Below are 14,470 nucleotides of genomic sequence, written 5' to 3' on the forward strand. Positions count from 1 at the left end.
TTTGTAACAGAAATATTTTATATGTATAATATAATATATATATATAAAATTATGTTAAGGGCAAAGTAGAACTTATTTTCAACATAATGTCTTGGCACCTCCGGTCATTGAATGAGAAAAAGATTGTTGGCGTTCTTTCCACGCGAGACTTTAAAAAAAGTCTTTCCACTTGTCATTTTTAATAGTTCCCAGCAAACACAACATGGCTTCTTTAAAAACCGTTGTGCACATTAAAACACTGGAGACGTTGCAAAGCGCTGTAACTATGCCATGCCTCTATGTGGCACTGTGCCGCCAGAGATCAGAGGCAAAAACAGAGAAGAAGGTGTGGAGAGCCACACCCGCAGTCATTGTGGGGGGGGGGGGGGGTTCTCAATTGCTCTGTTTTTAAGTAGTTTATAGTGAGAAGCCTTGTTTCTATTCTTGTCCAATGTGTTTGTTTTCACTTTTTTTTTTTAAAGTGAAGTTCATTCCAAAAAGAAGAAGTTTCCACTTCAGAAACTTTGTTTTTCATTGATGTGTTTCTACTTACACGCTGTCTCTGGATCTATATTCAGACACATCGCGATATAGGCGTTGAAATGCTACTCAGCATCTGTAACAGCAAACCCCAGATGAATACAGCCCAATTTTTTCACTCTAAACAAACACTGCTTCACTTAGATGGATATGCATTTCATTACTGCCTCTTAGGAGGTGGCAATGAATTAGATCTTTACTTGTCTTAGAGAGATAAATGATCCAAATGGTGAGAACAGAAGATCTCCCAACATTCTCATTCCTAAAAGCAAGCCTTGTTGCTTTATTTCTTCTGCTCACAATCAGGCCCTTTCTCTTTCTGCTTGTTGGTGCCACCCTTTCAATTTGACTGTTACTGTAAAAAATCTGGGCTACAAGCCCATGGAGAGAACCAGCAGAACCATGTGGGCTAGTACAGATGATGAAATTTTATGTCACACAGGCCTTGTGGTTGAGAGGACAGTAGAGAGGACTGCAAGCTGTGAAGTCCTAACGTTTTCACGGTGGATCTATGACATCAATTTTTAAAAAGCTACACAGGATTCGTTTATTTGTTTCTGCAGCATATTGCCTAGAGCAGCGTTTCCCAATTCCGGTCCTCAGCCCCCCCTGCTCTGCATGTTTTAGATGTGCCTCTATTCCAGAGCAGCTGATTCAAATGATTGCATGACCATCAAGTGCTGCAGAAACCTGTTGATCACCCATATATTCAATCCAGCTGTGTAGCAGAAGGGAAACACCTAAAACATGCAGGGCAGGGAGGCCTGAGGACCGGAATTGGGAAACGCTGGCCTAGAGGCTCCTAAAATGCAAATTTTGTGTGGACACAAGAGCGAAACCATCAAAAACCAATACTATGTGCATGGAGCCAGAAAAGGTTGGTTTATCTCCTGCCACCAAATCCATGCTAACCCTACTTTAAGAAACTTTTAACTGCCTAAGCAAAGAAGAAAAATTAGAATACGGAAATACTTACCACGTTTAGAGTTATGTTTCAGACTGAGACGTTACCAGGTAAGGAGAAAACCATCCTCACACAGGAAGCTTCAAATACAGGTAGGAAATATTGATTGCAGGATCATAGACGAATCACCCTGCTCTCTCTACAACCTTCTACCTGTTTTGGCGGCTGCTAGTGCCAAGCACAAGATCAGCAGGCAGTAACTTTAGAAATTAACAGCTCTTTAATACAGTGACACACATATATAATTAGATGCAAACTGGGAAATCAGTTAACTTTGCCTAAGCTGCTTTAACTCGACTTATATAGTTAAATATAAGTGGACTCTTGATAACGTTTCAAATATGACTGCATTGAATGTCACACTTTATGTATGAGCTCAAACCAAAGGTTTTAAAACATTGTGCTTTTTTTTAATGACTCATTGGAGAAAATAGTGAGTAGGTGTTTATGATGTCATATTATAAGCACCTTTTCCTCATCAATATAATACAGAGATGGCCGGATTTGACCACATTTGTATTTCCACACTTTGACAAAATCGGATTGGTCAGACTGCGTACTGTTCTTCAGACACCGCTTTTGTCTTGGATGACTCATAAGAGAAGTATTTGGCTCGTTAGGAGCCAAAATGTTCCGCAGTTTGATTTTTTTTTTTTACCAGGGAGTGTGTCTTTGCTTTGCTGAGTAAAGCATTGTGCTGAACACTAAAGTTGTGGTCTATAAAGCTGAAATGTTGAGCTAAGTTGAAATGCAAGAGCAGCTTATGCTGCAATGCTTTGGTGCAGCCATACCTTAAGTCTTAAAATATTGAGTGAACATGTTTTAAAGATTGTAGCAACTCGTTTTAACTTAAATTTAGCAAATGTAGAAAATAGCATAGGATTACGGTGTCCTGCAAAAGTGTTCATGCCCCTGGACATTTTCCATATTTGCAACGTTGCGACAACAAACTTTGAACTTTTTTTATTGGTACGATAAACCAATGAAAAGTAGTGCATGGTTTTCAAGTTTTAAAAAAAAAAATAAACACCTGAAAAGTGTGGCATCTTTTGCTGCTATTACTGCTGCCATCAGATGAGGCGGTGGTAAGGGTGTCAGACTCATTACCATTTCTGGCCTAATCAAACCTACGAACGGCCAGTTTTTCAGAATGTACTGGCAAAATTACCCTTTTTCAAACTTAATGAATTAATTAATAGCTGTGTCCGCATTGAATAAGCACTTCTTAACTAAATAATGTTAAACATCTTTTGACGTTGATGTAATTTAGCATTAAACAAATAAAAACTGTTTGGTTTGATTGATAAACTAATACTGATGCTCACCACTGTTATCTTGAAGGTTTGTATGGCTCTCTAGAGTCTACAGGTCCCATTAAGCAATTATGGTGTGCTGAGTTTGGTCCACGGGCCTTGAGTTTGACATATGTTTTAAGGACTTTACCAGCTTTTCAATTTCAGAAGGTAAGACTATTTTTCTTTGCCAAATAGCTTCAAATTCAGTCAGTTTTTTTTTTGCCATGGCATTTTCATGCCAGATACTTTTATAATTGGATAAAAGTTTGAACTTTAACTGTGCCACTCTGACACATAACTATGTCTTTGTCTGAACTATTCACTGTAGCTCTGGCTGGCTGGTTAGTGTTGTTGTCTATGTCTTTTGTAGCCTCTTACAAATTTTTCCCAGGGTAATTTTCTATTTCGTTCTACCTATGTTCTTATAACATCTGATTTGCTTCACTTTTCTTGTTTAAGAAAAGCAACCGATAGCATGATGTGACTTCCACCATGTTTCACCATTCCATTCAGGCTGATGTACAGATTTAGCGTTTATTTAGAGGGAATGAAAAGTAATGCAGGTCACCTTTTTCAGACTTTATTTTGTAAAAACAATTTGCAAGCCAAGTATAGTTTCCTTCTAATAAGCACTACTTAGTCTCAGTCTATCACATAAAATCCCAATAATGCTAAATAAATTCAGACTTCACACAACTTCACTGTCAGACTCTGCGGTTTGATTATTATGGCCATGTAGTGAGAAATCAAAATTCAGACCAAGACTTGTAATTGGCTTCTTAAAGTCTTAATACAAGGGTTGTTTCAAGAAACAGCTGTTTCTTATACATTAACAACTGAAAAGCGTCAGCATTTGCACCCACACGTACTCCTTAATGATCAGTAAAAAACCAAACTACACATCCAAAACATAAACTGCTTCCCCGTAGCCAGCAACTAATTGATATTTTTCCACAAACAGCTCCAGTGGCCCTAAATCTTAATTATTGCAGTTGCTCTAGACCAGACATGACATCATAGCAACAGGTAGCCCAGTTTCTTCCACGGGTCTTTAATCATCTGAGATTGCCATCATAATGGGTGAGTGAGCCGCTGGTTCACAAAAGAAGGCCTCTCTGTGCTGAGGAGACAGATAAGGTGTGTCTCTGCATCAAACAGACTGGAGACACCAGGAGAACAGCGTTGCCTTTATTTTCGCTGATCTGAGATAAGATGAAACGCATAAACTATTGGCAATTTACGTGTACGAATGAACAGAAGTTGTAATGATCGGGAAAAGTTGGACTTCAAAGGATCAGTTTTCATTTGGAGAGAAGAAGATCCTTTCCATACATTGGAGCAATAGACTCCCAAGACAATCAACAGGAACAGACTCCAAGCATCACCAACAACCAGACCTTTGCCAAAACACAATCAACTCCCTGTCATCACATTTGCTATACTTCTTCCTTTTTTTCCTTTCTCTCTCTCTCTCTTCATCCCCGCTTCTTCTCGCTGGATGCCCCAGTGTCAGCCACACCAGTTATTCCCTTAATCCTAAACAGATTGGCTTCCGCCGTGGAAGAAAACCCTCAGCCTGGCCGTCTCCTCTGCATTTGCTCCGCAGAAACCCCGTTAATCGGCAACACATGGCGATGGGTTATGGAATGGATTATGGGGCCTTGCAACTTATGTGGTCTGCCGGCTGCTCCGGCACTTACACGGTGACGTTCAGGGACACGTTCCCTGACGGGGAGATGAAACTGATCGGATCTGTTCTCGCTTTTACAGCCTCCACGGACCAAAAGGGAGGGGAGTTAGGAGTGGTGGTGGTTGGGGGCTGGGAGCTGGGGGTGAGTGGGGGGGACAGTTGTCAGTCATTCCTAATAGTGGCTCCCCTCAACAGCGGAGTCAATGGCTCTCTCCCTGATGTGAACACTGCATAGGAACTCATGCGGCGCGCTGAACGTGTAATTATCAAACTTGGAGCTGCTTATTAAGATGAGAGAGAGGACAAGGCGATTGTGTTTCTTTATTCTCCTGCTTCTTCTTTTTTTGTTTCTCTGCACAATGGAGTAAGTGGAGGTCTGTGAAATCATGGAGAGGAAGAAGGATCTGAGAGGAGGAGGACAGGAGAAGGGGGGAAGAGGCATGGGGAGAGTGAGATAAAGAAGACGGAGACAATCGGGCGCACACATGCACCAACACACGCGCACTGTCACAGAACACAAATGGTGAGGTTAGCACAGTCTTCTTTTTTCACTACCAGTAGGTGGTACATGTGAAGAAGGGTGTGTGTTTGTGTCTTTGTGTGTCTATGGTATGTAATTCTGAGGAGTTGCTGTAGGTTAGGTCTCAGAAACAAAGCTGCAAAGACCTACACTCTTACTATCCTGTTTTTGCAGAACTGGCTTGGGAAGACAGAAAGTGACCAATATGAGAGGCCTGTGTATGTAAGTTCTTGCATGTGTGTGTGTTTTTGAAAAGGGAGTCCTAAATCTGTAGGGAAAGCTGAAAATTACACCTCTGTACCCATGTTCTGAGACTGGATCAGACAACGGGTGGCGCAAATACCCTCTAGGAAATGAAAAATGGTGTTATTTGTTGGTAGGGTTTATCTGCTTCCATAGAGTCAGGCCACAACTTGCAGAGCCATTGTGCCTTGCAAAAATAGTACTAATTCTTTCAATTTTTCCCTTTCTGTTGCATCACCATTTTCACCAGACCTTAATGTATATTTTGTATATTACATGTGATCAACACAAACTAGCACCTAATTGTGAGGTTGAATAACAATGACAGATAGTTTTCAAAACTGTTTTCAAATAAAATCTGAAAAGTCTAGGATGGATTTAGTGTTCTTCATTCTTACACCCCTGAATAAAATTTTATGAAAACAGTTGTCAGAAGTCAGCTATTTGATAAACAAAGCTTCCCCCATGTGTATTTTAATCGCAGTATAAATGCAGCTCTTCAGTGAAGGTCTCAATGAGACCTTCAGTCTCATTTGATCTTTTGTTTGTAGTGAACAAACAAAAGATCAAAGAACTTTGAACATCTCAAAAATCACTCAAAAATAGAAAAAGTGGGATCATACTCCAAAACTAAAAAGACGTAAATATCCAAATGATATACTGGAAAGAAACAAGAGGCAAATGGTAACTCAGGAAAAGATGTACGTAGAGATTCACACCTCAGTTCTCTCTTCATGAGAGACGGGCAAGACAAAAAAGCCATAGGACAGTTTCATGTTTGCCACAAACTATCTCTGGGACACGGCAAACATGTTTGAGATCAGATGAGATCAAAACTGAAAGTGAACAGTTTCATGCCCGTCGCATGAAACTGTCTCCATGGTGAAACATGGTAGTGGCAGAATCATGTCAAGGGGATATTTTTCTTCAGTAGCACAATTATGTGCTACATTGTATTTAAGTTGCATTTAATTGTAATGTGACAAAATATGGAAAAGTTCAAGAGGTACAAATGCTCTATCTCATTTGGTGGGACATCTCAGCGTTTTTCAGCACTCTGCTGTAATATATGTGCAAGAAAATGTGGCTGACTTCTGCAATTGTGTGTGTGTCTCTAGCCCTGTGTCTGTGCATGTAAGGCGTAAAGAATGGGACTGCTTCATAGACGCCGCTTTCAGCTGCCCAAGGCCAGAATGACATCGACCCAACAACAGCTTACACAGTCGACTCTTTGGACCCCTGCCCTTTATCTTCGTCCAGAAGGACAACCGGCACTATTCTGTCTTCTGGCGTTCAACAAGAGCCAGTGAATAGAAGCTGTGGCAAAACTTGAAGATGCCTGAAAGGCCAGTCTGGAGCATTTCAGAATTTCTCACTTGCATTTCTCACCCTGACAAGAGAATATTTCCCATATTGCTATAAAGAGCAGGATGTGCTAAATTATTGCGGCGACTGATCAATAGATTACGAATCAATTAGACAAGAGGTTATTGATTTCTAATTGAACAAAAAAACATGAAAACAGTTCTTTCTAAAAATAATGTTTTGTCTTATCCATTGTGACAAGGATTACTTAGACCACATACCAAACTTATCAATTAGTCTAAACTAATCTTAATTAATTTTGAGTTATTTTGCCCTCACCAAAATAATACAAAGTGAAGCATACATATTCATACCACACTGTTATATTACTGCAATATTTTATTGGCTGTATTTGTATTGTGGTATTTTTACAGTTTTTTCTTTTAGTAGTTAATTACTTTCTTCATTGTTTTATTTTATTTCCAATATTTTAGTTACTAGCTTAGTGAGTTTGTACATTTCCCAGGGTACAAATGTCAATGCCTTATTCTTAGCTAAATAGCTCAAAATCAGGCAGATTTGAATGGAGAGCAACTCTGAACATCAAGTCTTAGCAGTTATATGAAGTCTAAATTCAGCTTGATTTTATACAGAAGGTTTTGGCCGCCACCTAGAGATTCATGAACTGTGCTTTTGTGCAGTGAAGATCCAAATTATTTGGACTAAAACTGAAATATTGAAGATGACATTTTGCGCCTGTCCCCGAAAACAATAAAAGACGAAACGTGCCACATCCTGAGGGATTGCATGTGTCAAGGATGATTTTTAAGAAGACCTCTGCCTGAGAAAAAAAAAACGGGTGCACACGTAAAGATCACGGACTATATTGTAAAATTAAACAGTCAGACATTAAGGTAAACAAATCTGTGTTATATTACTGCTTTAAAAAAAGGGTAAATCTTAATACTCGATCTCTTCTTTTAACATATCAGATTTCTTATTAAATAGCATAATAGTTTAATTACACAAATCACATACACATTTTGAAAATATGAAAGGAAAGCTATGTAGTAGTGTCTTGTATTTCAATTAAAATAGAAATAAAAAACACAAAAAGACAACCACAGGACCTATAAAATAACTCTTCTGTCACATTTGTGGTATGGTTCAAGTTGTGTGATTGAGGGTGAAATATAATCAAGCATAGTCCCGCGTTAAATAATGGGTGTAGCTTCAGTTTTAACTAGAACATTTTTTTGTGTAGTCTTGTTAAGCACTTTGGGTGTGGTCATTCACATGCCAGTTTGCCATCAAAGGATGAGAGAGTGATGGCAAAGGCTTGAAGGGCACACATAGGAAAACTATAATCCATGGAGAAAACGTCCTCTGCCACACGACCAAATTGCATCACAATATAGTCCTCTGGAAGAGACATAAAAACGGCGTCTGAAGATCTCAGGCGAAACACATCAACAAGTTGGTCATCGTGAGAGAAATGTGGTTATTTTACCATTGTCTGGGTGGATGATCTGGAAGTTTTTCACGGAGGCCTGCGTTACACGTCCGTGGAAGTTCAGCACGTATGACTGAGTCTGCTCATTCCAGCTTGGGGATTTGTTCACCAACGTGACCAGTTTGTCTGTATTTCCATTCGAATGGCGCACCAGTAGAGTCTCAAGCTCCTGAAATAAACGTGAACGTCACCTCAGCTGAAATATTTTACTCTTAACCAACTTCATGACAGACTCTGAACATTATTTGTCTTTTTTTTTTTTTTTTAAACAAAGACTTACATTTTTGGGGCGAATGGACACTCTTTCATCGTTCTCCAGCATGCCAGGGATGATCACTGTCATTTTCCTTGGACCCTTGAAACCCAGAACATTTGTCTCCTGGAAAAGAATAATTTATGTGTCTTCTAGGTTTTACCGCTTGTTGGGGTGTGTGAAGCAGTGTGTGTCTGTGTGTATGCATGTTTGAGACTCACATAGCATATGGCTGCCAGTTCTTGCCGCACTGACTCACTCTCTTTAATGAAAGGTTTTTTCTCTGGGTTTTCACCTCCATCATAGACCGTAAACTTTGTTCCCAGAACATTGGACCTGAAGCAAATGAGAGTTAAACTCTTAAAAGTAATACCACAACATGTGTGCAAAAGAACACTGAGGTTTCAAATTTAAAAGATCGACATTGTAAAAGTGTGTCGCCATTGGGTTTGTGGACTATGGAGGACTAGATTTGGGATTTTAGACATTTGTGTCATGTTTTATTTGTTTGTAGTAATGTAACCAAATGAATCTAAAAATAAATCGATTGCACATTGCATGTCTATAAAACTGTAGAATATCAATAACCTTTGTGGTATTGTGACAATGCCATTTGTTCTTTTGTTTAAAGAACAAATCAAATACATTTTTGGTCATTTAAGAATGGAAGAAAGAAGAACCATGACTCTGGGGGAAAAAAGACCAAGGGGAAAAAATAAAGTCATGAAAGTCCTGTTTAATTCAGTTTATTTATTTGTCTACCAATGTCATTTTGAGGCAATTCTCAAGCCACATGTCTAGTTCACAAGCAGCTACTTAAATAGAGCCTCTTATCTAGAGGAGAGGAATAGCCCTCCACCCCTTTAAACATGGAGACACTTCCAATATGGCTTAGAAAAAAACAGAAGTATGGGTTAGGGGTACTTTCTTTGAGAAAGAAAAATTAAAGAATACCCATAACCCATAATAGAAACACAGCAACGCAAGAAACCATTGTGGCAGGCATACTTTCTATGGAATTGTCAAATAAATAAAGTACAGTGTGCTAAAAGCAGCAAGAGGTTAAAGGTTATAGTGGGAATTAAATACAGCTAAACACAGACACACCAACCCAAGTGTTGCTTTTATAGAAAAAAGATGTGAAAAGAGATAACTGCAGCAATTGTTTAGTTTCAGTTTCATCAAGGAAATAGACATAGCGAAACAATAAAGCACTGAAGTAGGAGTACTTTTTTATGGTAAACACTACACAGGGTAAAATCTATCATTGGTTTTCAATTGCTTTGTCGAGGAAAGAAACAGCTAAAGACAGATGCTCTAAGTAGGTTCATCCTTCACCTCAACAGTACATTTGATGTGAAATCCTTCACCTTCTGTAAACAGAGTTTTACACAGTATTTTGTAAGTGTCCAGAGTACTTGAGGTATACCACTCAAAACTGTGGAATCTGTGGTATGTGCTTAGATTGTATAGGTCTGTGATATAGGTTTGCTATGTGATTACGCAAACCTGGTACAGACAAAGTAATTTATACATTTCGAGAGGACGTGCTTTCTTTTTATACAATGACTCAAAGTTGCTTGTCAGTTACTGGGTACTAAAAAGCATAGTTTTTGCGTAATCATACAAAGCTGGGGTGATGAAACAGCTTCAACTTTCAATATGACTTTTAAAAACGTTCTATTGGGTCTAGTGGCCTTTATTTGATAGTTAATTGACAGAAAAGTGGGTAACGAGAGAAGGGGGAAGACATGCGGCAAAGGTTGCCAGGCTGGGAATCGAACCTGCAACAGCCACTTCGAGGTCTAAGGCCTCCATATGTGGGCTGTGCTTAACCCCTGCGCCACCACAGCACATCCTTTTCAATATGATTTGAGAAAACCTTCCTTACAATAAGAAGAAAACATTAGATTGTACCTTAGTTTTCCGATGTAGCAATTTGTATCTCTGGTTAGATTTGTTGGGTCAATGGAGATGAGATAGTTGGACGTTTTGCACTTTTTTCGTTTCCTGCCCGCCATCAGAAACACCTTTAAGGTGAAACAATAGAGAAATAGATTACAGTCGAACACAAAAAAGCTGTAGTACATAAAAACATATTGCAATTCATTAGACTTTTTAAATTTTTTGAGAAAGAGCTTCACAAGGAAAAATGTTCACCCTCTTGCCGTCCTCTTTCTCCATGTGGAGGTAATAAGTTGGGTAGATGCCCTTTTCCATGCCTCTCCTGTCCCTGGTGACCCTGCACTGGATGGTCACGTCTCTTGGAGCGGGACGGACGGCAAAATTCTCAAGGTCCTCCATGGACATCGGAGAAGTCACCTGAAATAGGACGTAATTTAATTCCACGGATAATGTTGTTTTGTTTTTTGTTTATTTCTGCACATTTCCCCTCAATATTCATTTGAAAAAAATACTTTCAAAGCCTGACCCTTTCGTTATGTTCACTGCCTGAGGAGGACGTCTCCCTACAGTTGGAGTTGTACGATGCCAGAGTGGATGGAGTTTTCTCTGTTTTCTTTGACTTGTTCTCCTTCTTCTGCTCAGATTCTTCTTGGATTTCCTCATCGTTGCTCTCATCACTTATTTGACATCTAGCTGTGAATTAATAATGTGAAAAACTCGTCTGTATTAGCTCAACATAACTGCAGATTGCACAGTAAATTAGATCACAAAATCACTCACATGTATCCAGAGTTTTCTTCTTCATGGGTGACGGAGTCTCGGGCTCCCGAGGATCTTCTTCGTCTTTGTCGCTCTCGTTGCGTTTATTCTTTAGAATTTCATCCTTCACCTCTGGTTTTGTCTCAGGGGTTGAATCCTCCTGCAAATGCTTCTCTGCAAAAGAAATGTTTGCCTACATCTTAAATAAACTTAGCAGGATGACACAAAAGCTTGACTTAAAGGGTTATGGTCACAGAACAGAAGGCATAAAAGTGCTCGGTTCTCAACATTACTTTTACGTTCTTGTTTGCTCTTCTTCTGTGTGTCTACAGATTCCTTCACTTTGTCTTTTTTCTTTGCCTTTTTCTCTTTCTTCTCCTTTTCTTTCTCCTTTTCTAGTTCTTCCTCTGTCTCTTCCACTCCTAAAGAACAAAAAAGCTTCTGAAGAATAATTAAATGTGGCAAATGTCTCTAAGATTTTCATAAAAATGCATAAAATCTCAACTTTGTACAGTCTCAGTTAAAACAAAAAAAAGTCTTACGTTTGGTTTTGTCCTTTTTCACATCTTTCTTTTTGGTCTTTTTTGCCTCCTCGGGGGCTACGTTCTCTTCTTTACCATTTACCTCAGGCTCTTGGTCAACCTGTAAGTCCATCGTTTTGGGAGTGACAGGCTTCTCTGGAGGTATTTCATCCGGTTCTGAGCTCGCATTCACGTCACCCTCGCCCAGTGTGATCTCGTCCAGGGGGTTGTCATGGGCATGTTCTACTTGATCTCCGGGAAACAAACATCAACAACATGCAGTGTCAATCTGAAGTGTAGATGCAATGATCATACTGGCTCAAATACTGTACATGCGTGCACCCTCCACTAATATTTGGATAAATGCTCGTTAGTAAGTTTCAGAAAAACAGGGTGTTGTTTATAAGCATCAAAAGCCTCTGGCTGAATTCTGCCTGGAATTATGATCAGTCTCTTTGGCAGCTGGTAAATGATAAAGCTCATCTAAATTAGTTAATTTCCTGGCATGGAGAGGACTTTTATAGATTTTTTATAAATCATCTGTTGGGCTGAGGTGACTATCATTTCACAAACTTACTGTTGGGTTACTTTATTCATTTCAAGAGCAGCATAAAAGCTCATAACCTATCCTCCCAGCAGCAGGCAGCCACCAGATGTGACAAAACCCACGATAAATTTGAACTTTCACATTATTTTCTTGTCTTTAAAACTCGTTAATTATACCCCTGAAAACGATGACGAGTGGATCGTTGTTCGCAAACAATATGACGCTGTTCAAATACTAACCACTCAGAGACGTGCTGCTCAGGGACTGAGAGATCAACAGAGGCATCTCTTCTGAGTTGACCGTCTTGTGTTTTCGATTCTTTTGGCGAGCGTCTCTATTGGCCACCACCATCTGAGCGTCTGCTCTCTTCTTTTGCTGCTTTTTCATCAAAAGAGCTCGCTAGGGTGGGAGATCAAAAATGCCGAATAAGTGATTGAAAAAATTTACAATTTTTCTTTTTTGCATTTGAATAACAAAAAAAGAGAAGAAAATTATGCAACGCAACTACCGGTACATGTACAGTATTTACACTATAATTCTCTTAGGTGACAACCAACATTGATGTTAAAGTGCAGAAGTGCACAAATTATTATTAATAATTTACTACAATCTGGATACCACAATGTTGAACCAGTCAGAAGTTTACAAGCACTCAGATCACGTCCATTCATTTTATTGGTTTGAATGTTTTTAAGGATATGCTACTATAAAACCGGAGAATAGCTGGTTGCTGGCTGGCTGGATGGATGGATGGACAAAAAATACCCTAAAAATATTTGGAGGGTGTGTCTTATCAGGGGAATATCAATATATAAGTTTACCTGTAAAATTACTGATTGTTTTAAACACCCATTGTAGTCATTTTATATGAAGAACAAATGCACCATTAAAGGACAAAACTGAATTTTACATTTATGTTGATGGTGAGTGTATGTAAGCCTTTGACCAGCACTGTACATCAGACGTCACTGTGCTCTGAAGAACAAGTAAACCTTGAGCAGATGCCTAAGCAGTTGGTGGCTCTTACCCCCATGACCCAATGACACTCTAGTCTCGAGAGATTAATTCTTAATTAATTGTAAAGTTATATGTTGCAATAAAACACAATTTAATGATCCCATAGGAATATTAAGTTCAAATGACAGCGCAAAGTCCTTCCATAGAGAGAAAATACAAAGATAACATAAGGAAAAACACAATATGATCAGAGCTTCTCAATTTCGCTAAATCTAGAACAAGATCACTCTAGACAACCCAAATAAAGAGTTATTTTAGTGCAGCCAATTGCAGATTCGGCCTGTTTACTGTTTCTCCGAGGAACACAAAAAAACCAGTCTGTGTTTACCTGGTTGTCCAGCTTCTGTTGCCTTATGTCCGGGTCCTCCATAGCAGAGCAAAGAGTCGCACTTAACCACAATGCGTGAAAAGGAGTATATGGCAACAAAAGATGAAATGCACTGTCAACTCTTAGTGAATTAGTTGACTTTGTCTCTGAGATAAATAGTTTGCTGCAATTAAGCGTGGAAGCTGGTGTTTGCGCCACCCGGCTCCATCTGGCTGTCTGTCCACCTGCACGCAGCAGAAGGCAAAGTGGATTAAAGGGGGGATAATGTTCTTAGAGCACAGTGCACAGCTTCTACTGACAGGGAGGCCCTTGAACACGAACAAGCTTCACATGGCTGTTTTTAGTAAGATTTTATGGCCTGCTGGTCCTGGTGAAACCTGAGAGACCAAACTGTACGGTGGTGCACTGCTGCTGATAGTCTTTTCCAGCCAGCAGTCTGAATTGCTTAATCTTTGTGTAAAGTTTCAGAAAACAAATGGAAAAGAGATAATCTGGCTGTTATTGGCACAGCTGGACAGATTTATCCCATTGCCACATACAATCAACATACTACTGGGATAGAGAGCTGCACAGAAAATCTACTAGAATTTCTTTTATTTATTTTTTGAAGATTTTTTATTTTAAAAATATGCATATTCATGAACCCAAAGCAAACATATAAAATCCACTTCAGCAATTGACATCTCTCAGAAAGGTCCCATGGTCTCACATGAAAGACAGGTGCACCCCCCCAGTGTCTTCCATCAAAAGAAGAAACCCGTGTGTTTCACCTGTGTGGCTTCTATTATTTCTAGTGTAAATTCATAGTTTATGCTGCCAACACAACTAAACAACTAGATGTAGACTTGTTAGCCTTCACAGACTGCCTGCGTGATCTACGTACAACACCCTGTCCAGAATTCACTTGTCTGTTAGAATTCTAGAATTCTTGTTAGAATTAACAAGTAAATACTGTAGTAAAGACAGTGAAATTATGCTTTTGTTTTTTTGTTAATTTGAGATACCTCGCCTTTTACAGGCTAAGTGTATGTTGCAATGCTTCTCAACAACTCATGAGAAAAGTCAACAATTGCTGACCAGCTTTTTATCAT

The 14,470-nt window shown here is 39.2% G+C and overlaps 1 protein-coding gene across 1 annotated transcript; it reads right to left on the bottom strand.

Moving 5' to 3' along the window:
* Positions 1–7,514: 7,514 nt before the first annotated feature.
* LOC114155487 (tubby protein homolog) lies at positions 7,515–13,601 on the bottom strand. The gene is made up of 12 exons (XM_028035398.1): positions 13,380–13,601; positions 12,274–12,433; positions 11,509–11,739; positions 11,260–11,388; positions 10,988–11,140; positions 10,734–10,900; positions 10,463–10,624; positions 10,220–10,332; positions 8,524–8,638; positions 8,330–8,428; positions 8,047–8,218; positions 7,515–7,958 (listed from the first exon to the last, which is right to left on the bottom strand). Exons 1-12 carry the CDS (start codon positions 13,419–13,421, stop codon positions 7,825–7,827), a joined length of 1,677 nt encoding a protein of 558 aa, XP_027891199.1. The 5' UTR covers positions 13,422–13,601; the 3' UTR covers positions 7,515–7,824.
* Positions 13,602–14,470: the final 869 nt, after the last annotated feature.

The sequence above is a fragment of the Xiphophorus couchianus genome, chromosome 13 (assembly GCF_001444195.1).
Source record: "Xiphophorus couchianus chromosome 13, X_couchianus-1.0, whole genome shotgun sequence".
Classification (NCBI taxonomy): Eukaryota; Metazoa; Chordata; class Actinopteri; order Cyprinodontiformes; family Poeciliidae; genus Xiphophorus; species Xiphophorus couchianus.